General features: G+C 35.2%; 1 protein-coding gene across 1 annotated transcript in view; it reads left to right on the top strand.

Annotated features, from left to right (window-relative positions):
- LRP1B (LDL receptor related protein 1B) overlaps positions 1-27,275 on the top strand; it is a 1,897,925-nt gene that overhangs the window by 1,587,558 nt on the left and 283,092 nt on the right. Inside the window, exons 44-49 of the mRNA XM_073019651.1 lie at positions 8,191-8,383; positions 9,072-9,197; positions 12,981-13,109; positions 15,515-15,634; positions 23,287-23,400; positions 23,645-23,794. Of these exons, the coding sequence (XP_072875752.1) occupies positions 8,191-8,383; positions 9,072-9,197; positions 12,981-13,109; positions 15,515-15,634; positions 23,287-23,400; positions 23,645-23,794 (832 nt within the window). The remainder of the gene's footprint in view (positions 1-8,190; positions 8,384-9,071; positions 9,198-12,980; positions 13,110-15,514; positions 15,635-23,286; positions 23,401-23,644; positions 23,795-27,275) is intronic.

Genomic DNA, 27,275 nt, shown 5'->3' with positions numbered 1-27,275 from the left:
GTACTTTGTACTGCTCCAGTGCCTGTCACTTTGAGTACTGAGCTCTTTCCCCTAGGAGGAAAAGACAAAGAAGTTGGGCAAACCATCTGCATAGCAGTGGGTAATGAAGCGAAGCGCTTAGAAAAGAAAACAGATGAAGAAAGCCCCCAATTCAATGCCAAAATACTCCTATGGGGTTGCAATTTTCAATCCAGGTTTTTGAAAATCTTGAGTGCAGCCAGGCCATTTGAGCAGGTGCAGTGCAAAGGCCTCAAAACTCACAACAACGCATGTTCCTACTCATAAGTGGGAGTTGAACAATGAGAACACATGGACACGAGGGGAACATCACATACCAGGGGGCCTGTCAGAGGGTTGGGGGCTAGGGGAGGGAGAACATTAGGAGAAATACCTAATCTAGATGACGAGTTGATGGGTGCAGCAAACCACCATGGCATGTGTATACCTATGTAACAAAACTGCAAGTTCTGCACATATACCCCAGAACTTAAAGTATTGGGGAAAAAAAAACAAACAAACTCACAACACTACAGCCGGTGCTAGGCCCCACTGTACGCCTGGATTGCAGAGCTAACGCGAGGCAGCCACCATCTCCCCATGATCTCTGTGTGAATTTGGGAAATGAATGGGAACTATAAGGGACATTGAAACTATACCCTTTGAGAGTAAGTATCTAAGATACACTTAGTATGTTGACAGCTATTTCATTACTGGCTAGCACCAGATGCAAAGTAGGGAAAACAAAATATAAACAGTGACAGTAAAAATAGTATTTTACTCTGCTCCTGTCCTTCTATGTGCTGCTACTCAACTTTCCATTACTGCTTTTCTTTTCCTGTCTCCATGACAGTGATACAATGAGAAAGTTGTAATGAGTTGGACAGATAGGCTGTAGTGGGCTTACACCATTTTGGCTGGCAGCAGAAGTCCCATCAACTCCCTTTTAATTGAATACAAAAGCATATATTTGATACCAATTTGTAAGGTAAAAAAGGAAAGAAATATAAATTTCTAGTCCAAAATGGTGAATAATTATATATCTGTGTGGTAAGATTATTATTTTATTTGTTTTTCCACTTTTCTCTGTTTTAAAATTCTTAACTACCCAAAGTGGGTCCCCGAATCAGATCATGGGCACCTGGAAGCTTGGGAGAAATGCAGAATCTCAGGGACAATACCTGACCTAGTGAATCCAAGTCTGAATTTCAACAACATCTCAAAGTGATTTATATGCACATTAAAGTTTAATAAATATCGCTTCATAAAATAGAAATTACTTATATATTCAGAAAAAATGGAAGTAATTGCTTGTATGAGAGGGTAGTTAGCAGTTAATTTAGAATAAATGTGGCAGGGTTTTAGGAAATCAGAAGGATAATGTTGTTAATTACCTCACAATAATTTACAGTGTTTTGGGGCTTTTTGTTTTGTTTGTTTGTTTGTTTGTTTTTTGAGACAGAGTCTTGCTCTGTCACCCAGACTGGAGTGCGGTGGCATGATCTTGGCTCACTGCAACCTTTGCCTCCGGGGTTCAAGCGATTTTCCTGCCTCAGCCTCCTGAGTAGCTGGGATTACAGGCACGCATCACCATGCCTGGCTAATTTTTTGTATTATTAGTAGAGACGGGGCCTTCACCATGTTGGCCAGGCTGGTCACAAACTCCTGACCTCAGGTGATCTGCCTGCCTTGGCCTCCCAAAATACTGTAATTACAGGCATGAGCCACCATGCCTGACAATTTATATTTTGATATAGGATGAGGGAGAGAGATGTGGTAATCTTTTAATTATCATATTCCTTAAATTATCTATTTTCTCCAAACTATGCCAATTTCAGTAGTTGCTAAATGTTTTAGTGTTAGAGTATAGTAATTCCTACGGGGGCGATGTGTGGCAAAAGGATGGGGTTGGGATTTGGAGACGAAATAAGAAGGTGGTTAACAGTGTGAACACTGGGTGCAACTTTGCCACTTTGTCCGGGTTACCTAATTTATCTGCTCTTAAACTCTCTCATACATGTGAAGAAGATTATGTCTTCCTCACAGTTTATTGGTAAAACACTTAAATTGGTAATTGGCATGTAAGCTTGGTACATTTGCTGTTCTAATTTGGAGTTTAACCTTATACCAAATTCCAGATCCTACATTAATGAGGTGTATCACTGTTGGCAAGTTGCAAATCTCTCCAAGCTGTTTCTTCCTATCTGAATACAATCTGCAATAATCCTTGCCTCACTCAATGATCTTAAGAATTAAATGAATAATGTTTATAAGTACTTACTAAATACCTTGTATAATTCTCTTATTGGCTAGAATCATTGTTTGCATTAATTTTTGTTTATTTTGCTAAATATTTATTTCTTGATTACCATTCCTTTGCAGTAATCATTCTTGTAAAAGTTTCTCTTTTTTTTTCCTGGTTAGAGGGAAAAGTAACCCAATGAGTCCTATTTGGAATATTAATACTGAGGCCAAAAAATCAAATTGATATCTTTATTAAAAATTATATTTAGGCAATTTAATTTGATTTTCAAATACAAAATTTAGAACAACTCTGCAAGCAGAAATCATTAAAGTCTATAGTTTTAAAGTGGATACTGATTGCCAAGCTCTCTTGGCTTAGAATTTGATAAGGCAGAAGTCCCATTTCTTCATTCTAAGTATATGCCACAGCGCCTCCACCAATATAATTTCTCCATAAAAGGAAGGAATTACTTCCTATATTACATAATAGGAAGGCACAGATTTGTTCCAAATGAAACCAGGGCCTGGTTTTCTGAAAAATAAAATAAAATAGATAGACCACTGGCTAGATTAATAAAGAAGAAGTGAGAAAAGATCCAAATAAACAATTAGAAATGACAAAGGAGATATTACCACTGACCCCACAGAACTAGAAATAACCATCAGAGAATATTATGAGCGCCTCTATGCACATACACTAGAAAATCGAGAATAAATAGATTAATTCCTGGACACATATACCCTTCCAAGATTGAGCCAGGAAAACATTGAATCCCTGAGCAGACCAATAATTAGCTCTGAAATGAAATAAGTAATAAATAGCTCACCAACCAAAAAAAGCCCGGGACCAGATGATTCACAGCCGAAGTCTACCAAATGTATAAAAATGAGTTGGTACCATTCCTGCTGAAATTATTCCAAAAACTGAGGAGGAAGAAATCTTCAACAACTAATTATATGAGGCCAGCATCATCCTGATACCAAAACCTGGTAGAGACACAACAAATAAAGAAAACTTCAGGCCAATATCCTTGATGAACATTGATACAAAAGTTCTCAAGAAAATACTAGCAAACTGATTCCAGCAGCACATCAAAAAGCTTATCCTATGATCAAGTAGGCTTTATCCGTGGGATGCAAGGTTGGTTCAATATATGCAAATCAATAAAGGTGATTCATCATATAAATGGAACAAAAGACAAAAAAACACGTGACTATCTCAATAGATGCAGGAAAGGCTTTTGATAAAATTCAGCACCCAAAACCTCAACAAACCAAGTATTAAAGGAACATACCTTAAACTAATAAAAGCCATCTATGACGAATCCACAGCCAACATCTTATTGAATAGACAAAAGCTGGAAGCATTCCTGTTGAAAATCAGCACAAGACAAGTGATATGTTTTGGCTGTGTCCCTACCCAAATCTCATTTTGAAATGTAGTTCACATAATCCCCATGTGTCATGGGAGGGACCCTGTGGGAGGTACTTGGGTCGTAAGGATGGTTACCTCCATGCTGTTCTCATGAGAGTGAGTGAATTATCATGAGATCTGATAGTTTTATAAGGGGCTTTACCCCTTCTTTCCTCTGCACTTCTCCTTGCTGCTGTCATGTGAACAACATGTTTGCTTCCCCTTCTGCCATTATTGTAAGTTTCCTGAGGCCTCCCCAGCCATGCTGAACTGTGGGTCAATTAAACCTTTTTTCCTTTATAAATTACACAGTCTTAGGTAAGTCTTTGTTAGTAGCATAAGAATGTACTAGTACAACAAGGATGCCCTCTCTCACCAATCCTTTTCAATATAGTATTGGAAGTCCTGGACGGAGCAATCAGGCAAGAGAAAGAAATAAGGGGCATCCAAGTGAGAGAGGAAATCAAAATATCTTTGTTTGCAGACAATATGATTCTATATCTAGAAAATACCATAGTCTCAGCCCAAAAGCTTCTTAAGCTGATCAACAATTTCAGCAAAGTCCCAGGATACAAAATCAATGTACACAAATTACTAGGATTCCTATACACTAACAACAACCAAACAAACAGCCAAATCAGAAATGTAGTCCACTCACAATTGCAACACACACACACACACACACACACACACACACACACACACACACACAAAATACCTAATAATACAACTAACCAGTGATGAGAAAGATCTCTTCAAGGAGTACTACAAAACACTGCTCAATGAAATCAGAGATGACACAAGCAAATGTAAAAGCATTCCATGCTCATGGATATGAATAATCAATATTTTAAAAATGGCCATACCACCCAAAGGAATTTATAGATTAAATACTACTGTGATTAAACTACCATTGAAATTCTTCCCAGAGATAGAAAAAAAAAATGGTTTTAAAATTCATACGAAACCAAAAAATGCCCAAATAGTCAAGGCATCCTAATCACACAAACTGACTTCAAACTGTACTACAGGGCTACAGTAACCAAAGAGCATGGTACTCATACAAAAACTGGCATATAGACCAATGCAACAGACTAGAGATTCCAGAAATAAGGCTGCATACCTACACCTGTCTGATCTTCAACAAAGCTGACAAAAACAAGCAAAGGGGAAAGGACTCTATTCAATAAATGGTGCTGGGATAACTAGCTAGCCACATGCAGAAGATTGAAACTGAACCGCTTTCTTAAGCTATACACAAAAATTAATTCAAAATGCATTAAAGAATTAAATGTAAAACTGAAAACTATAAAAACCCTGGAAGACAAGGTAGACAATACCATTCTAGACATAGGAACAGGCAAAGATTTTGTGACAAAGGCACCAAAAACAATTACAACAAAAGCAAAAATTGACAAATCGAATACAATTAAACTAAAGAGCTCTGCACAGCCAAAGAAACTATTGGCAGAGTTAACAGACCACCTACAGCACGGAAGAACATTTTTGCAAACTATGAGTCTTACAAAGGACTAATACCTAACATTATTAAAAAACGTAAATTAAAAAAAAAAAAAAAACTCATGGAAATGTTGTCAAATGACAGACACTTTTCAAAAGAAGGCATACATGCAGCCAAAATAAAATGCAAAAAACCTCAACATCGAGAAATGCAATTAGAGAAATGCAAATCAAAACCATGAGATACCATTTCACACCAGTCAGAATGGCTATTATTAAAAAGTCAATAAATAACAGATGCTGGCAAGGTTGTAGAGAAAAAGGAAAATGTTTTCAACCATTGTGGAAAACAGTGTGATGATTTCTTGAAAGCCTAAAAATAGAGATACCATTGGACCCCGCAATCCCATTATTGGGTATATACCCAAAGGAATGTAAATCATTCCATTGTAAAGATACATACACATGTATGTTAATTACAACCCTACTCACAATAGCAAAGACATGGAATCTACCTAAATGTCCATCAATGGTAGACTGGATAAAGAAGATATGCTGCATTTATACCATGGAATACCATGCAACCACCAAAAATAACAAGATCTTGTTCTTTGTAGAAACATGGATGGAGCTGGAGGACATTATCTGTAGCAAACTAATGCAGAAACAGAAAACCAAATACCACATGTTCTCACTTATAATTGGGAGCTAAATGATGGGAACACATGGACATATAGAGGAGAACAATAGACACTGGGACCCATTGGAGGGGAGAGGGTGAGAGGAGCGAGAGGATCAGGAAAAATAATGAAAATAATGAATGGGTACTAAACTTAACCCCTGAGGGATGAAACAGTCTGTACAATGAACCCCTGTGATACAAACTTAACTATATAACAAACCTGCACATATACCCCTGAACTTAAAAGTTAATAAAGGAATATAAATATTTTTATTACCACCAAATTATATACTTAAAGATTGTAAAGATGACAAATTATACACATACGTTATACTTCTTCTTCTCTATACATCTCTTTATTTAGGATTTTGTTAATTTCTCTTAGCAATGTTTTATAGTTTTCAGATTCTTGTACATATGTTTTTATATTTAAATATATTTGTAGAGGCTATTGTAAATAGCTTTTTTAAATTTTAATTTCTAATTGTTCATAGCTAGTATACAGAAATACAATTTACTTTTTAATAACAGCCATGTATCCTGCAATTTTACTAAATTAATTTATTAATTCTAGCAGCATTTGTTGTAGATTCTGTTAAATGTTTTATGTAGAGGATTTAGTCACTTGCAAATGAAGACAGTTTGACTTATCTTTTCCCGTGTAGATTCTTTTTATTTTTTATTTTTTTGCCTTTTTATACTAGTTAGAAACTCCAGGATAATGTTAAATAGAAGTAGTGACAGTGATCACCCCTGTTTTGTGCCTCATTATATTTCTATTATTAGTTTTTGAGGTTTTTGTCAAGAATAGAAGCCATATCTTATCGTGGTTTTTCTGCATGTGTTGGGACATGTATATGAGTTTTCTTCTTTAGTCAGCTATTATGGTGAATTATGTTGATTGATTTTTTAATATTGAATCAAGTTGTATTCCTGGGACAAACCAAATTTTATGATGTATTAGCCATTTTATTGACATAAAAACCCAGTTTTTAGTTTTACTGATTTTGCTCTATTGTTTTTCTGTTTTCTATTTTGTTAAATTTCCCTTCTTTAGTTTCTTCCTTTTATTACTTTGAGTTTAAGTTACTTTTCTTCTAGTTTCTTAAAGTGGAAGCAGAAGTCATTGATTTGAGGATTTTCTTCCTTTTTACATTTTCCTTGCATAATAGTTTGCTGGTATACATTTTTATACTCTCATAAAAAATTATTGACAGTTAAGCTAGTTTGAAACAGTTTACTCCTTTCAGGCTTGGCTTTTACGATTTGTTAGAGAAGACTAGAACAAAGTTTATTTAGTCTAGGTTAGTAGTTCCCCACTGCTCAGGCAGACCCTAAAGAGTACTCAGAGTCTCATGAATTAGAATTTGAATTAAATATTTGAATCTGGTTGTTGTTAACAGGCATGATTTCTGGACCCATGTGAACTTGGGGACTCTTCTCTCTCATGCTTTCCAGTGGTTCTTTCACCAGCCTGGAGGAGTTGGCTCGCACACATGCATGCACTTATCAGTACTTGACTGAATGCTCCAGGATGACTCTTTTCAGATACTCACAGTTCCCTCTGCTGAACTCTCTACTCTTGACCCCCTGCCCAGTGAGATATAGCAACCCATAACTTTCCCATAACTTTCACTTCCCATAACTTTTATTCGTAGAATTATCTGGGCTCTGTTTCTGTCCTGTGTGTGCTGCTACTTATAATCTCGCTCTGGTAAATGGTGGATGCCATAGGATGCACCCAGTATTTCCTATTACCCAGAAATCAATGCCTTTCATTTCCTGATGTGCAATGTTTTCAAAAGTGTTGTTTCCTATATTTTGCTGTTGTGTGGTTATTTTAGATGAAAAGATAAATCTAGTCCCTTTTGCTCCGAACTGGTCTGAATGAAAGTATGGTCTTTACTTCTAAACTTTTATTCTCAGACATGTACTAGTTTAGTCACTCATGTGGTGAACTTCCTGAAGAAAGAACCTAGATCTTATGGTTCTTTATATTCCATAGGTAGTTCTGGGAACTTGATGAGTATCTACTGTATATCCAGTGATTTCTTACTAAAGGTTAATAAATGTGTATAATCTTCATCTAATATTTTTGGCTTGTTGATTTTTGTTTATAATACCAAACAATACACTTGTTGTACACATTGAATTGTTAAATAAAAGTATACTTGAGATATTATGTAAATACATTGCAAGCACTAACAATGACTAAAACATTTTAAATATAAAGCATATCATAATTCATTTAGTAAAATTTTATTTTTATCTGATGATTTATGTTAATTAAATCCAACTAAACCAAATCTTTTATTTTTGAAGCAAAAATGGGTGTGGATATATAAATATCTATATATTAATCATAAAAATACAGTATTTTAATTTATTTCAGGTGATAGTTAAGTCCAGCCCAGGAACCTTCCTCAGCTTGGCTGTTTATGACAATTATATATTCTGGTCAGACTGGGGAAGAAGAGCTATCCTGCGGTCCAACAAGTACACAGGAGGAGATACAAAAATTCTTCGTTCCGATATTCCACATCAGCCAATGGGAATCATAGCTGTTGCCAATGACACCAATAGCTGTAAGTTATAATAGAAAGCAAATGTATTTCCTCATTGTATAATCTCTGATCTCTAAAAATGTATATATGTTTCCTAGTAATAGTTGGATTTGTTTTTTCTTTTTAAAAATATTATTTTTTATTACTACGATGGTTGATTTTGTTTTTTTTTTTTATAGTTCTTAGGAATAGTGTTCAAGATTTGGCTGTTCAAAATATTGAAATTATCTGAAATATTCAAGGCAACTTCTATATTGCATAATTTACCATCACAGGAGCAGTTCATTTTTATTATTTCTTCTAAAAATCTTATTTCTCTCTCAATCTTCATATGTTTGAATTTTCAAATCAAGTTGTTTCAAATCATGAAAATTACACTTGATAGATAAACTTTGCATCTGGGCTTAACAGTTCTTTAGTCAATGCAGTGCTTACAAAATTGCAGTTTGCAGTATCAATGTGGTTTCTAGCAGAACTAGTTCATTTGATGCCATGGTATCAGATGTATTAGAAAGATTTGATTAGTGTTACATACTTTTGTAATGTACTTAGCCTTAGGAGTGCTTAGATTTTCAAAAGTCCTGAATGTTGCTTTTTAATGGCATATTATTGAGAGATTGAGGCAGTCTAATAGTTTACTATTAATATATATCTAACATAGAATGGAAATTCGATATAAAATGTTACCAATACAACCTCTTTATTGCAGGTGAACTTTCTCCATGTGCATTATTGAATGGAGGCTGCCATGACTTGTGCCTTTTAACTCCCAATGGGAGAGTGAATTGTTCCTGCAGAGGGGACCGAATATTGCTAGAGGACAACAGATGTGTGAGTAAGTAAAGAGAATTGAAATGTAATACGACATATCTGTTCCAAATTCCACACACATAACTGAAATTGTGTTTGTGTATTCATGAAGTTATACTCTCTTCCAATATTAGAAGCTTAGTCGTGTTATCTCTCTGCTCTAAAGAAAACTGAGTTCGCTGTTCTGCTTAGTTATAACACCATGTACTAGATAATGATAACCAAAATGGTAACATATGTTTTTACCCTCCTGGTTGTGCACTAGAAAGTATTGGGGCTAGGTAGAGAAGTATCTGCACACAATGGTCATCTGAAAACTTCCAGCTGTGACTTTGTGAATTCAATCAATAGCAAAAGTAATTGAAGCTGAAATAAACTGGTATACAGGCAGTATATCAGTAGCCTTGCTGTAAAACCACTCACAGTCCATCACAGTATGTAAATGAGAGAGAATGGCTCATGCAGCTTATTTGTAATCATTTCCAAACTGTTAATTAAGAGTGTAACATTGCAGCCTTGCATGATGTTTATACCTCCCAAAGGCATTACAATCTTTAATTAGTACCATTACAATATACACTTATTAACAGCTAAGTTTCCAAAACTGTTTCCAAAATAAATCAAAGTTCAAGTGTTTCAATACTGCCATGAAAAGCTTGCAAGTAAAATTTAAAAAGGTTAATTTCCTTTTAACATTAAGAAAATATATATATAAGGTGGGAGAGAAGAATCTTGTTGGAAATTTGTGAAATCACTCTCAGGATGTGTCAAATTTGATACATTTTTTTCTCTCCTCACCCATTAAGTATATCCTCAGTGCATATCTTTTCATGGAGAAAATTAACAGAGTTGGATATGTCTACATAATAAAAATAAGTATTTTTCATCTTCATCTTTAGTCGTTTTTTACTCTCTTTCCAATGGAAGGATTTTATCTCTTACCTGCTCTTCAATGTAAGTGCTTGGGCATAATTTTCTTCAGCTTGAAAACTATTACACCATATACAAAATAACATAAACATATTTTCTCACTGTGCAAGTTGATACTACAACCCAAAAAGGCACCTCTTAGCACAAAAAGTAAAAGTTGTTTTATTTAAGACTGTGCCAAAGCAAATGAGAAAATGATGCAATTGGTCAAAATTTTAAATACAGATGGCCAATTTCCATATTTCGGGCCACAAATTCCCATATTTCTTTGTCACTTAACACTTCTCTGAATTGCTCAGGCAATTGCTTAAATTCTTTCAGTTTGCCTTTGTGGTTTCAGCTGTAATGGTCTGGATCTGATGCCATCTGTAAGCCTGGAGTGTTAGACATGCATTAGAATCACTCATGTTTCTTTCACAGGTCACTGCAGGCTAGTAGTGAAGCAATGCCTTTAGTCACAACGGCAAAGCTTATTTCTGTACAGTGCAGGCCTGTCCTTGCTGCATAATACATTCAATATAACTGTCCCTACTAAGCTTCTCTCTGTTGATGAGAGGAAATGAATCAGGAAGAAAACTGTCATTTTAAACAAGCACGATTGTATTCACATGGAACTGTAGAGTGATATTGGATTCCTCAGAGCTCACAATCTGTTATAGAGGCAGACGACATCCATTGTGCATTCATATTGAAATCCTGTAGTCCAGCGCAGAGATTAGAAAGTAACTCTTGGCTTCTCCTTGTCAAATTCATCTTTAGGGACATGAGAATGTTTGTAGCATATCTGTGTCCTCATCTAAGTGATTTTACCCAGAGCAGTTCATGAATGTTAATGGCAGCATTAAAGGGGTGAAAGATCATGTACTAACACCTAACTGAGGGCAAATGAGGGAAAACCATTTGTTGTCATAACTGTTGACAAGAAGATTAGGCAGTCCCCTTGCATACAACATTGCTAATCTTATTGTAATCCATAAAAGAAATAGATATAGTAAATATAATTAGATGAAGTAATTGCTGTTCAGGAGAATAAGGGCAACTGAACCATGATGTTTCCAGAAAGAAGCAGAAAGCACTCAATATTATTTTGTCAAATGAACGTACCTGAAGAAGAATTGTATTCATATAATATTTGTTTTTGCATAATATACAAAACCTATTTATCTTTGAATAGTTTTTGTCTTTTCCCCAAAGGCACTAAGATGGCAACAATGGACATTTGGGTCTGTTAGAGTGAGGAGAGAAAGAGGGTGGACAAAGGTAAAAAAAAAATAACTATTGGTACTGTGCTCAGTACCTGGGTGACAGGATCAATCATATCTTAAACCTCAGTATCATGTAGTAAACCCATGTAACAAACGTGCACCTGTACCTGCTGAATCTAAAATAAAAATTGACATAATTTTAAAAAAAAGCCTTAGATAAATAGGCCCTCTACTAAATTAATTAAATTCTAGGAATAATAAAGAAATAAAACCTTGGAAAATTCAAATAGTACTAGTGGCTGTTTAATTGAATATTCCTGAAATAAAGCTCAAAAACTAATACTAAATTATAAAATTAAGCTATATTCTTTCATTAGCAGAGATGAATGAATTCTGCTTACCTCCAACATAAATAATACAAATGTATTTAAATGTACAATTATTCAGCAAGCAACGGGGTGAGTACATACATGCAAGCAGACAGTATATCCCAAAAATTGGATCCCAAAGTCTGCTGGTAAATCTATTACTGAAGATTAAAAATAAGTCCATTGTCCTCAATAGCAACCCTTCAAAATAGTAATCACATACTGCCATTGTAAGGATGAAACTTAACTGTAGAAAAGATCTTTTTGTACTTTCAGACTCTTAACTTACAAATTAGTGCAAATCACCTAAAAATTCAAACTCTTAATTTCTAATAAAAATTCTGAGGCTTAGAAATGAGACTTTCTGACAGCAGTCATTTGGAGTCCATAGCATCAGGTGCACATGCTTTCCACTTGACCATCGTCCTCCGGGCCCTCATCCCACTGATTCCTGTACACTTTATGGAGTAGGTGCTGCTCGTGTATGGCAGCAAGAAAGAGTCTGCTCCTGGGAACCTCCCACACATGGATCGGACAAAGGTCTTATTTTAACAATTCTTATATTTCTGAACAGTATAACTTGCTACTGAGGTTTAATCAGAAGATAGTTAGAAAGACCAGAAAGTGGGGAAAAGTAGGGACTATTCATTTGACTGAGATGGTTCACATCGAACATTCACAATGGGTACTGTATGCACTGAAAAATATTAGTATATTGAAAAATACATAATAGATTCCAGTAAGAAAACACAAAAACACTTTCAGTATGTACGAGCTCATTTAACTGGCTCTTTTTAAAAACAATAATAATAATAATTATTATTATTACTCTTTTGAGACAGAGTCTTGCCCTGTTGCCCAGGCTGGAGTGCAGTGGCGAGATCTCCATTCACTGCAACCTTGGTCTCCCAGGTTCAAACGATTCTCCTGCCTCAACCTCCCATGTAGCTGGGACTGCAGGCACGTGTCACCACGCCCGGCTAATTTTTTGTATTTTTGGTAGAGATGGGGTTTCACCATGTTATCCAGGATGGTCTCAATCTCCTGACCTCGTGATCCACCCACCTCGGCCTCCAAAAGTGCTGAGATTACAGGCGTGAGCCTCTGTGCCTGGCTAGAAAATGATTTTTTAAGATCTTAATTTCATAAAGAAATGTCATAAACCATGACTCTTTAATTTTACATTTTGATAAATTTTAGTTTATCTTTATAATTAAAATTAAGAAAAATAATTATAGTGGTGTCAAAAAATATTGGTCATTGCACAAAAGCATTGACTTTTTTTTTTTTTTTTTTTTCTTGCAGCTAAAAATTCCTCCTGCAACATTTATTCGGAGTTTGAATGTGGAAATGGTGAGTGCATTGACTACCAGCTCACCTGTGATGGCATTCCTCACTGTAAGGACAAATCAGATGAAAAACTGCTCTACTGTGGTAAGTGTCCAATATGGGTTTGCTAATTTCAGATAAAGTTTTCTGATTCTTTTACAGTTTTTGGTTTGCTTGTCTCTGTTTGGTTTATGTGGATAATTTCTTTAATATTTCTCATTAACCTGTTGATCTAAGGCAATTGATGTGGCTTTGCTTGTGTTAAAATGAGGTACTTTATCTCCTATTTGATAGCCATGATATTCACTAAATAATTTCTTCATGGTTTTAGATCCACAAAATAGACTTTTTTATTTTATTTTATTTAAAGAGACAGAGTATCATTGTGTTGTCCAGACTGGTCTTAAACTGCTGATCTCAAGCAATCCTTCTGCCTCAACCTCCCAGAGTGCTAGGATAACAGGTCTGAGCATCACATCCAGCCAGAATATGAATATTTTTAAAAGTAGTAGCTAATCTTCTGAACTTCCTACTTATTCATCTCTAGCAATAGGTTTTAGGCTTACTTTCCTTAAAATGTAACTCAGAAATATCAGTGGTTTTTGGATATGGACAGGCTTACTCTGAAGCAAAGTTTCACCAACAGACAATAGCACATTGTTGGGTTGTTATCAAAGTCTTGTCAGTTCTATTTCTGTCTCCAGGATTAGCATGGGAGCTAGTGTCCTTTGGTACAAAGGCTCATTTCCTAGGCACGGTCCACATCAAACATAGATTTCCACCAGCTATGCTGCTTTTGGCAACACCTAGTGACAGTCAACCTCTAACCTCCCTCAGGAGTAGAGATTAGCTTTTATGCTCTAGTAAGCAGCTGAGATTTCCCTTCATTGCAACAATATTTTTCCTGGAAATCTGTCTTTGCATAATCATTGATAATCATTGTATATTTGATCCAGATTTTTAAAAAATGGTCCTGATTTATTTTTAATCCTGGAAATCCAATAGCATTGGGCTCATATGCTATGCAAAATTTAGGAGTCTATATCTGAAATTGCTACATTTTATGCCTACTTTTCTCCTCTATTCCATTATCTGGTAATAATTACACCTGAATAATTAAAGAAAAGTCAGAACAAGGGAAAGACAGGATCTGTGAGTTCCACAGACAGTCTTCTCACTCTTTTACATTACATGATAACACACCATCATTTAAACTGAGAGTCTAATGTAATTTGTCCATAATTGATATGCAACCAATATCTGAAAGAATTTATCTCAAATAACATATTTGCTTTAATGAATGGCTATATTCTATAAGATATAAAAATATTAAAGCATATAAAAGTAATAAACTCACAGGTTTGCATTTGCTATAAGTTGACTTGAGATTATATTTCATGTTATTTTTAATCTTTGTGGAAATCAGATGATACTTGTGTAGAGCAGGAGTTGGCAAGCATTTTCTGTAAAGGTTCAGCTGGTAAATATGTTAGGTTTTGTGGGTCGTATATGCTTTCTGTCACATATCCTCTGTTGTTTATTATTTATCATCCTTTAAAAATGTTAAAACTATTCTTAGTCCAATAGCGATATGAAAACAGTCTCACAGGCTAGATCTGGCCTATGGGTAATAGTTTGCCAATGCCAGGTGTAGAGTATGGGCTTTGGACTCACACCTGAAGTTAGATCTTTGTTCCCAAACCTGCTAGTGTAACTAGCCTAGTGTGCAAACCCTAGTGTGACTAGGGTAAGTAACATAACTCACCTCTCTGTGTTTTAGTTTTCTGCTATGAAATAGCTAGCTCTTATGAGTAGTTGAGAGTATTAAACCAGCAAGTATTTATCTACGTATACTCAGTACAGAGCCTGGGGCAAAGCTGACGTTTAATATATGGCAGCTATAATTATTGTAAGTAGTAGCTTCTGCCCCAAATCAGAGAATGTCAAGAAAACTTCATATTGGTAAATAGAACTCAGAAGGTCATTCTTTCTCAGGGAATTCTGTAGATATTTTAAGATAATTTTTAAGAGCAATGTGTTGATATTTAGATGACTCCATGAGACACTGATTCAGGAATACATGTTTTGTTGCTTTTTCTCCTCGTTATAAAATCCTTACAGATAGATGCAAAGGATATAGGAAATGGATGTTGGAGTGTTTTTGTTATGTTTGAGGTACATATTTATCGCTTCAGCATTGAATATGTGATATATGTTTATTTCTGTGCTACTTGACAGAATTGCCAGAAACAATAACATGGGTATAACTTGAAAAGATCTCCAGGCATGAATCACTAAAGTTAAAACACTAAGTCAGAAAGGGCCCTTGCTGAATGAACTACTCTTTGACAATACAGAAACATTCTAATCCACAGCTTTTGTACAGCACAGCACTTGTTTTATAGATCCATAATCCAGTCATTATGAATGAAATATTATCTGTGATTTTTCATTTTGTACAAATATTTCTATATGATCTCTGGTTATGAGTTTCTACTTTTATTTATAAGAAAACAGAAGCTGTCGAAGAGGCTTCAAACCTTGCTATAATCGCCGCTGCATTCCTCATGGCAAGTTATGTGATGGAGAAAATGACTGCGGAGACAACTCTGATGAATTAGATTGTAAAGGTAAATACTTGTTCCATCAGTCTCGGAGTATCGGTGTGCTAAGTGTTTCCTGAACTTTTCCAACGTTCATTTCTGAGAGCTCTATGGTATATAACACCTAGTAACATCTATGGATCACATTTTGGTAAATGCTGTTGGAATGGAGTTGCTAAAGTTACTTGAAAATTCTGACTGTGTTCTCTATTTCTGTTTTCTACCGTTTCCTCACTTTAAAACACTTACAATTTCTTACCTCTTCAGTTCCACCTTCCTGGATTTGGACATTTTTACCAGAATGTGTAATATTGAATTTTCTGCTCCAAAAATGTTCCCCTTTATCCTGTAGTTCTCTGTTTTACTCACGATCACATTTTCCTAGCCACTGTACAGGAAACTTTGGTGTTCTCCTTAATTTCTCCTTCTCACATATCCAATCATCAACACATCTTCCAGTTCTTTGAAATAGCTTCCATTTCAATCCAATTTAAGCTTGGGTTAACAGAGTATCCCTTTACCTGGTTTCCCTGCTTATACTTTTTCCATTTCATCCCGATGTCATCAGTCATGCTAATACTGTTTAACATTTTCCCAAAGTGACTATTGGGATAGATGATGAAGCCAAATTACCTGAGTTCAAACTGCTGCCTCAACACTTACTGTCCAAATTCGGATATTGCACTTAACTATTCTGTGTCTCAGTTTCCCAAACAGCAAGGTAGGAAAAATAATGAAATAAGAATAACAATATTAAATAAGTTTAGAACAGTATTTGGCAATAGTGAATGCTGTATTAGCACTGGCGTGTGTGTGTGTGTGTGTGTGTGTGTGTGTGTGTATTGCACTGATAAAGAAACCTTTAATGGAATGTCAATGTTTGCAGAATACATGATAAGTTTTAGTCTGACATTGAAAGTCTTCTTAAATCTGGACCCCACAGATATTTCCAAAGCATTATCACTTTAAAGCCTTTCCATTCAATGAACACATTTTATTGACTGCAATGCATTAAGATTTGAGACACAAAATTCATGAGATACGTGCCTGCACTCGAGAATATCAAATTCTAACTGTAAGACAGCCATGTAAACAGATGAAGATATATATCTGTGATTGCACACATAAGAACACGCATATGTCTTTTTTTGGTTTTTGGCTTTGAAGTATCCTCAAAGGTTTCGTAGGCTATACTGAATTTAAGCTGAGTCTTAAACTAAAAATAAGGTAGAATGAAGGAAACAAAAGAGAATACCAAGTAAAAGGACTAGTATTGAAACTGAAAGTAATTTGATACAGTCACAGACAGATTACATATATGAAAGTGGTAAAAACAGAAGGGGCCAGGCACAGTGGCTCATGTCTGTAATCCTAGCACTTTGGGAGGCTGAGGTGGGCAGATCATGAGGTCAAGAGATTGAGACCATCCTGGTCAACATGGTGAAACCCCATCTCTAATAAAAATACAAAAATTAGCTAGGCGTGGTGGCAGTCGCCTGTAGTCCCAGCTACTCGGGAGGCTGACGCAGGAGAATCGCTTGAACCCAGGAGGTGGAGGTTGCAGTGAGCTGAGCTTGCACCACTGCACTCCAGCCTGGTGATAGAGCGAGACTGCATTCCCCCACCCCCGAAAAAACAAAAACAAACAAACAAACAAAAGAGACGGTAGAGGAAGGGGCCAGGGCATGAAGGTGCATTTTGTGCCATGAGAAGTGACTCAAACTTTATCTTGTAGTCACTAGAGAGTCACTGAAGGTTTAAAGCAGGCCAAATACAATCAAATTTACAATTCAAAAAGGAAAGAAAAGAATAGCATTGTGTTAATGAAACCTGTAACAATACGATTTGATTGTGTGGGAATGGGGATAAGACAATAATGACAGTTTGCATTTTGAGGTTGGAGCACTTGAAGACATGTAAATGAAGCTATTTCACAGGCATGTAGATAGGTAGAGATTTGGAACTCAGGTAATAGATGTTTATCAGAAATATTGATTTGGGGCACATTAAGGAGAAAAACTCAGAGGAAGTGGGGAGTAATGATTGCATGAGTAGAGTGCATCAAAATTACTTATTGGAATAACAAATTATATACGGAAAAGTGAAGTAGCCTGCAGGACTAATAGAAAGATGTGCTTAAGAAATTATTATCTCAAGAAAGGAGGGTCATTCAGCATTTTCAAGTGCTACAGAAAGGACAAGAGGGCAGGTATGAACTGGAGGTATCCATCATATTTGGCAAATAGTAGATACTCACTTGATTACATTCATGGGTGTCATTTCAGTGGAATAGTAGAGGAAAGCAAGAGCACATAGTGTGAAGGCAGAAAATGGGTGGTAAGGAATAAAGACAGTGAATATAAACTGTTTTTAGAAAAGATTGATGGTAAAGGAAAGGTATGAAGTACAGTTGTGATGACAGGGCTATGCAGAGTTGAGGAAGGGGGCAGAATGTGTGCAAATTATTTTGTAGCTGTATGGAACATTGGGAAGTTACTCTGCCATCTTAGACAGTGTGACTTTGTGGAAACACTTGCATAGATTATCATCTAAGGTTGACACTGTAGCTTAGAAAGAGCTAATGGCATTTGCCAATTAAGTTACCTATTAACTTAATTTAAAAAGGATTTAACAAGATTTAAAAAGGTAAAATATAGTCAGACACTGGAAGTAGGAGGAGGGAAATAAATTAGCATTTGGAAGAAAGGAGGAAAAGAAATTAGAAGACCTAGAAATAGATATGTTCTGTCAATTATTTGTAAGCAGGAAAGGAAAATATAATATAGGCATTAACCCAGGTTAAAGGTAAAGCAATCAAGAAAGAATGTACCGGAACTGAGCAATAAATACAGAAAATAGATTTTAAGGCAAGATTCATCAAAATAAACTGTGGGAAGATGATACGTTACTATGGGTTTTCTCCAGAAATGAAAGTGTATTTTCAAAAGTGGTAAGTAAATTAGTCAGTGTGTTTGGGTTTATGAAATATAATACCTCATATATGGTAGGTGTTTATTATATTCTTATGTGGCTGGTTGAAGCACTAAGTCTTCTAAAATATAAATAGATTTTATTCTGCCTAATGATATCAATACCAGCTGCTGAATAACAATAAAATAACTCAAATAGATATTTCCTCTTTTTCAGTCTAAACTCTTGATTTCTGTGTTATAACTATCTTAGTCATATTCTTGGGCACAGAACAGTGCCTTCGTGAATGAAGCTTCTCTTTTAACCTTTCTTTTATGGTAAAATTATAACAGTTGGATATCTTAAAAATAAACAAGCAAAACTTATGCCTTAAAGCTGGTCACACTGAATGCAGGACATTTGAAACTAAAATTGCTCATGGAAACACAAGCATATATTTTATTACTTAATAGAAACTAGTGAATTTAATTCAATGGACTAGCTCCTTTAGGATAAACAATGGGTAGCTATTTGGATGAAAGATTACTCTTAATTGAATCTTTTAGTTTTGACTTTTCTCTCATTTTAAGCTTATTAACATAGTGTCATTGTAGAGTACCTTTCAAGCTATAGAAGGAAGATTTCCCTGGGTCCATATCCCATAAGCCAGGCTGTCTGATAAAGATTTATATTATGCAAATGTGTTTCCACCAAATATCTCCCTTATAGTACATATAAGATGATAAAGGAAAAGGCATAGATAAGGGGTTCAGGGAAAATGGAAAAGAGGTCTCTTTCCAAGCCCTTTCTTCCAGTTGCCCCTTCTCTCTTTCTATTGTCAGTGCAATGTACAGATGCAGTGCTGTTTTGCACATATATGCAGACATGCAAATCACCTATCACTTTTTAATCAAAATAAAATATAAAAGATAAAGTGATATAATTAGAAGTCGGGATATACAGGGAGATTTTGATAGACTGTGGTAAGAGGCTATTGTGGAGCCATCTGTAAATTATCTGAAGTACTACTATAGTTTACTGAATGTAGATGTCAGTAGTAATTACTACTTTTTTAAAATTTCGCAAGAGCAGAGAGTCTATTTACAGAGTAGAAAGGGTGTGGCAATGAATTGCTTTTGGCTTCTTCTCTTTTGGGGGGAAAAAAACATGCCAAATCTTCATCATTTTTTAAATTTACTGCCCCTTTCTTGAGGCCCTTTCATGACTGAGAGCTTTAGACATCAGGCCACCTGCAGGTGCGGAGATGAGGCATTGTTCGTAAGTGTGTCATTTTGTGCTCCTCTTCTGGTTGCGTGGCAGGGTGAGTGAATATATTCAGGGAGAGTGCACGATATGCTTTCTTCCCTGCTGAGATGAGTACAAACTGCTCCCTTTGGGAAGTACATGAAATTCCTTAGGGCCACGGAAGGAGTTTTAGGTAGACTGAGCCAGCAGTTCTGATGCTCCTTAAAGGTGGGGAAACTAGCATTTGTTTTTTCCTAAGTTTATAGTAAACCTTTGAAAAATTCCATAAACAACAAGCTAAAGGAAAAGGATAAACATAGCTGGAGAAGAAACTGGCATTCCTTCTGGATTTGTGCACCCTTAGAACCTAAGGGGTGAATTAAATAATTAAATAAAAGAAGTTGTTTGAAAGTAAATGAAAGGGAGATAGGAGAGCAAACTTAATGCCTCCCCGCCCCGCCCCCCTTTTCAGTTTCCCTTTGCTACAGGTTGGGTAAGGGATGTTGGAAGAGAGAATTGACTTAAGTTATTTATAAGAAACATCCTAAGAACTGCAGAAAAGCCATTGATTTTTAAATCTTTCAAATCTCATTAAATATTTTAGCTGACATGCTAAAAAGAAAGTGGAAGAAATAGTAAAATTAAGAAAGTATATTACAGAGAGTGGTTTTACTTTCTCTCTTGCTGCTACTTTTGATCCACAGTCCCTGACAGATCTTCCTTTGTAGTGCCTCATTGCTATTCCTGCTGTGGCTGTAGGGTGTTTTCACTCATGTTTCATAGGCTTACGTTTTCTTTTGGACTACCTGGAGGGGAAAGTGTAGTATCTCTCCCTCGGCTTATCTTTATTTGGGCCATATTATTTTATTTTCTCTCCTTATCAGGACTCTTAGCCTGAGGAAATGTTGTCAGAAAACTTTCATATTCACTTGACAAATTAGAGATTTCAGTATCTTTCTTCCTCAAAAATCACCATATGGATGAAACAAATTCCAATACTTAACTGACTAAAACAAAGTGAAGAAGAAATATAGTTGAGGCAACAGAGAGAGGTTTTGGCATGAGATGTGTTTACTTATCTAAAGAAGTTCCTACTATTTCTGCAGATTTTTTTCTTCCTCACAGGATTCTCCTTCCTTGCCTGTTAATGCAGAAGATATTAATCCCCACAATCACCTTGCTCATATTGCTTATAAAATTCTGCAACAACTTTCATCACCCTATCTAACTCTCTGGTGGTTCTCAACCCTATACCAAATAATGCAACATGTGGAGACAGGATCAGGTACAAAGGGACAGTCTGTTCTTACTTGCACATCTTACACATTCTGATAGCCCATCCTTGCCCCCTTCCCGAGGATTCACTAGCCTTATTGTTATTTTGGAAAATAGGAGAAAAAAATTAATACATCCTGCAAGTCTTCTATTCTTTGTTCTATACTGCGAACTTCCTCCTTTATCTATTTCCTTATGCTTTTTAATATAGTTTTTTTTCAAAATTACTACTTTCTAACCCCTCTTCTGAACTTCAAAGTTAAAGTTTCTTTTCATGTAGTTTGAGGTCCTCTATTTCTTTCTTGTTTCCAGAACTCAATCTAGGACTATGTTCCATTTGTTCCACGTGTCCTTCCACTGTTCTCCCAAGTTATCCTTTACTTTCTCTGTTACCTCAGAACTTCCAGTACTGGTTTTTGAAACCCTATTACTGTGAAATCCCTGAATTTCCAGTTTTCTTGACTGTCTGAAATGCCATTCCCTACATTTGCCTCTTCGTTATCTCTGCCACTACTTCTCACTCAGACAGAGGATTCTCTATAGGAGATTGGAGGCAGATGGTGACCATGAAATGAGTGGCAAGTGTCCCCATTAGCATCTTCCTGGCATCCAAAACTCTAACTTCAAGTAGATAGAAACTCTAGTGCATTATGAGGTGAACTATTATAGGCTTACTTAGGAATATTATAACTACCTAAAATGTTATTAAGCAGAGAAATGCGATATGTCTTTTAAAAAGAGATTATAAGCTATCTTTTAGAACAAAGTTAATAAGAAACTACTAGTAGATGGTGAAGCCAAAAACGAAATGTAAATGATTGACATGATTATATTCTACATTACATATTGCATTTACTATTTCTATTGAAAAAATAGAATATGAAATGTAACACAAAAGAATATAGAAGAGGTTTTGCTCCTATGGACATAAAAGAAAATAATTTGTTCTGTTTTGGAACAATGCATTTATGTCTACTTGTAAGAGTATTATCTGTTTCACATGTTGTGATATCATTTTTAATAAAAAAGTGAAGCAATTATAATTACAAATTGTAAATAAAACATTTATTCTAATCATCATTTAAACAGATAAGTATGCAATTTTGAGATACAATTCAATATAATAAGAACCGTACATTATGAAATACAAATGACATACACATCCTTGAGTAAAATCTGCATATTTTAAAATAGCATTTTAACCATTTACGATTGATATAATTTCTATTTATAATTAAATAGGCACTTTAAAATATCAACACTTGTAAAAGTGGCATAATCAAAGGGCCCTTCAGGTTGTCCTTCGAGGTAATCAACTTGTAAAAATTTGAATTTGGAATAAAAATATCACCTAAGTTAATTTAACATACATAGCATGTAATGTACCCATTTACAGCATTTTACTGGAAACCATTATATGATTATGAATGGGTAAGCAACATAGAAAGGAATATATGATTAAGAATAAGATACTTCATACAAAATGTATATAATGATAATAGCACATTGAATCTAATTTTCATTTAAGTAGAGCAGAGAATTGGATGACTTTTATAACAACAATAATAAGGAATGACACATTTATATGTTCCTGGGCATGAGGCATCCTATTTCTTATATTAAATATTAATGATGAATGGTCATGTAACAGAGTATGAGATAGCATGGATGACTTTCTAGTAGTGGTAAACTCTTCCCTCTGAGAAACAAAGCCAGTGCTCAGTGGTTCCCCCTGCCAATCTCTATCTCACTCTATTATGGCAAGAAATGCTTCCCTTCTTGGCAACCAGGTTGGGATTTCCCAGTAGGTATTTAATCAGGCATTTGTCTACTCTCATAACTTTGGAATATTGAAGGTGGAAAGAGAGACAATCTCCAGCATTCTTTTTTTTTTTTTTTTTGGCTCAGTGCTAGGGTGATATTACCACAACAATGTGATAGGAACACAGCATAGTCCCTACTCTTATGGAGCTTATGTTTAGTTAGTGAGACTTCAGGGACTTAAACAGGCAGCCTCAATGCAATATGCTAAATACCACAACAGAGAGAAGAATTGTGTGCTAGGGGAAGACATATAAGAGGCATCTAACCCACGTTTGAAGGTGGGGTTCAGGGGTCAGGTTTGGCTTCCCAGAGTTACAAAAGCAAAACCAAACAAAATTATACAAAATAATTGAATTGTTCAAAAAGTAAAAGCAAGGAGTCATTCTGTCCCGTCTCTCCATTTGTTTATGTACCTGTTTCTCTAGTTTCAACCTGTGCCACAGTTGAGTTCCGCTGTGCAGATGGGACTTGTATTCCAAGATCAGCACGATGCAACCAGAACATAGACTGTGCAGATGCTTCAGATGAAAAGAACTGCAGTAAGATATTCCGCTACCTTTCATCTGTTTATGCTTGGGCACTTTTGGCATTGCATTGAACACTGTGCAAGATTTTACTGAACTTTGTCCAAAATTGGTATGTAATTAACCCGTGTTGTGTAGGATAATTACGTATCTATTTCCTCAAATGAAGTTAACTTTTCTCATCTCTGTGACCTACATAGAAGGCTCATAATCTTTGCAAATGAGGTACTTTTTCATTTTTTTGTTTACCTTCTTCTAGATAACACAGACTGTACACACTTCTATAAACTTGGAGTGAAAACCACAGGGTTCATAAGATGTAATTCTACTTCACTGTGTGTTCTGCCAACCTGGATATGCGATGGGTCTAATGACTGTGGAGACTATTCAGATGAATTAAAGTGCCCAGGTAATACTAGATTTTAGAAAAACATGGGCTTTGCCATGGAGATTTTGAGGCTACCTAGTTGTATAGAGTAAATTTGTTAATTTTCATTCTTAATATCAATGATTGACATTAAAATTTAAATGACACAGACTAAAATGTAATTAACCTGTTCTAAACATACCACTTGATCTTTTTAAGTGAGTTAAAAAATGATAAGAAACTGTCCTAAATTTGGATCAATTTTTAATGTTTAGTTTATTAATCCTTTCAGAATTGGTGATTAAGTCTTTCAAATCTGTAATTTATAATTCTTCAACAGAATTATTACATACCTAGAAATAACTTCGTAAAAGAAGAGAAACAATGTTTCTTATGACTGGCTTTACTCAGTGTTATTGTACAGCAATGTTGTAATGCAGTTTACAAAATCCTTTGGTGTAGTAATTTGAGTAATAGTTATAATCATTGTTGAATCAAGTTAAGACAGGTTTATTTATATCTGACTGTTACCAATCTTTACACACATATGCCCTGAAAACTGTCATCTACATTCTTAGAAGAATGCCTTCCAGCAAAGTTCTTGACTATTTCTTTCTATTTGAGGACAAAAATAAAAAATAAAAAAAAAATAAAAAGAACTATGTATAACTGGAAGTAGAGATTCTATGTAGGACATTATTACATTTTGTCTCATACTTGTTTGCCTGTCTCCACTCTGCTGCTACACCCATGTTTTTCATGTTTAGTTGATATGTAGTAATTTTTAAGCTATTTTAAGAAATGATATTCATAAGTTATTTGCACAAAAGTTTATGCACACACAATCTACTATGGAAATCTGATATTTTAGTAGATGATACATTTATTATTTCTAAATTTGTGATGGTTCTTTTATCATGTATAAAATATAATTGTTTAAATTTTTATTTTACAGTCAGAGTGGACATGTGCAGGCTTATTACTTGGGTATATTGCATCATGCTGAGGTTTGGGCTTGTATGGGGCTTGTATGGATCTTGTCACCCATTTAGTGAACATGGTACCCAATAGAAAATTTTTCAGCCCTTTGCCTCCTTCCTCCCTCTCCCCTTTTGGAGCCCTCAGTATCTATTGTTCCATCTTTACTTTGTTGTGTACTCAATGTTTGTCTCCCACTTATAACTGGGAACATGTGGTATTTGGTTTTCTGTTCTTGTATTGATTTACTTAGGATAATGCTCTCGAGCTGCATTCATGTTACTGCAAAAGACATGATTTCACTTTTTTATGACTGTATAGTATTCCATGGTGTATGTGTACCATATATTCTTTATCAAGTCCACTAGTGATGGACATCTACACTGATTTAATATATTTGCTATTGTGAGTAGTGTTTCAATAAGCATATGAATGCATATATCTTTATTTGTCTTTGAGTATGTGATGAGATTGGGTTAAATCATACTTCTACTTTTAGTTTTTGGGAAATCTCCAAACTACTTTTCACAGGGGTTGAACTAATTTACATTCCTATCAACAGTGTGTGTTTCTTTTTCTCCACAACCTTACCAACATCTTATTTTTTGACTTTTTAAACAAAAGGTATTCTGACTAATATGAGATGGTATCTCGTCGTTTTGATTTGCATTTCTCTCATGATTAGTGATGTTGAGCACTTTTTTATGTGTTTGTTGGCCACTTTTATGTCTTCTTTTGAAAAGTGTCTGTTTCTATACTCGACCCCTTTTTAATGGGGTTATTTGTGTTTTTTTATTTCTTATTGATTTATTTAAATTCCTTATAGATTCTGGATATTTGTTCTTTGCCAGATATATAGTTGGAAAATATTTTCTCCCAGGGTACCTGTTTACTCTGTTGATAATATTTTTGGTGTTGTGCAGAAGCTCGTCAGTTTAATGAAGTCCCACTTGTCAATTTTTGTTTTTGTTGCAATTGCTTTTGGGGACTTAGTCATAAATTCTTTTCCTAGGACTGTGTCCAGAAAAGCATTTCCTAGGATTTCTTCTAGTATTTTTATAGCTTGAGACCATACATTTAAGTCTTCAAACTTCTTTAACTTACATTTTGTAAATGATAAGAGGTAGGAGTCCAATTTTGTTCTTTTGCACATGGTAAGTGGGATTGTGTTTTTTCATTTAGCCCTCAGCTTGAACTTTATTGTTGTATAGTAATGCTACTGATTTTTATACATTAATTTTGCATCTTCATTAAACTTGATTATGAGATCTAGAGGCCTTTTTTTGCAGAGTGTTTAGGTGTACATTTATGATGTCAGTGAAGAGAAATAGTTTGATTTCCTATTTTTCTATTTGCATGCCTTTTATTTCTTTCTGTAGCCTGATTACTCTGGCTAAGATTTCCTATACTATGTTGAAAAGCAGTGGTGAGAGTGAGCATCCCTGTCTTGTTCCCGTTCTCAGATAGAACGATTCCAGCTTTTGCACCTTCAGTTTGAGGTTGGCTTTCGGTTTGTCACAGATGGCTTTTATTGTTCTTTCCATGACTAGTTTGTCGAGCATTGTTATCATGAAAGGGATATTGGATTTTACTGAATGTTTTTTCTGTGTCTATTGAGATGATCACGTGGGTTTTGTTCCTAATTCTGTTTATGTAGTGAATCATACTTATTGATTTGCGTATGTTGCACCAACCTGGAATCCCAGGAATAAAGCCTACTTGCCCATTGTGAATTCGATTTTTGATGTGCCACTGGATTTGGTTTGCTAGTAGTTTGTTGAAAGGGTTTTGTTCCTATGTTCATTAGGGATATTGATCTGTAGATTTCCTGTGGTGGTTGTTGAGTCTTTGTCAGATTTTGTTATTAGGATGATCCTGATTTCATAGAATGAGTTAGGAGAAATCTCACCTCCGTAATTATTTGGAACAGTTTCAGCAGGATTGGTATCAGCTCTTCTTTGTATACCTGGTAGAACTTGGCTGTGAATGTATCTGTTCCAGGGCTTTTTTTTTTTATTTGTTCATTTTTAAATTATTGATTCAGTTTTAAAACTAATTGATATATTCATGTTTTCAATGTCTTCCTTCCTCAATTTTGGGAGATCGTGCCTTTCCAGAAATTTATTCATTTTCTCTAGATTTTATAGTATGTATGCAAACAGGTGTTCACAATAGTTTCTAATGACATTTTGTGGGATCAGTTGTTATGTTGCCTTTGTCATTTCTGATTGTGATTATTTTAATCTTCTTTCTTTTTTGTGTTAATCTAGCAAGCGGTCAATCAACTTTGTCTATCCTTCAAAAGAACCAGCATTTCATTTCATTGATCCTTGTATAGTCTTTTGGAGTCTCATTTTAATTTGTTTTGCTCTGATTTTGGTTTTTCTCTTCTGTTGACTTTGGGATTGGTTTTTGCTTTCCTTGGTTCCTTTAGGTGCAGTCAGATTGTTATTTCAGCTCTTTCTATTTTTTTTCGATGTAGACATTTAGTACTGTAAACCTTCCTTTTAATACTGCTTTTGCTACATCTCAGAGGTTTTGGTAT

This window comes from Chlorocebus sabaeus, chromosome 10, assembly GCF_047675955.1.
Source record: "Chlorocebus sabaeus isolate Y175 chromosome 10, mChlSab1.0.hap1, whole genome shotgun sequence".
In the NCBI taxonomy this organism is placed as follows: Eukaryota; Metazoa; Chordata; class Mammalia; order Primates; family Cercopithecidae; genus Chlorocebus; species Chlorocebus sabaeus.
This window is presented reverse-complemented; position numbering and strand designations above follow the sequence as displayed.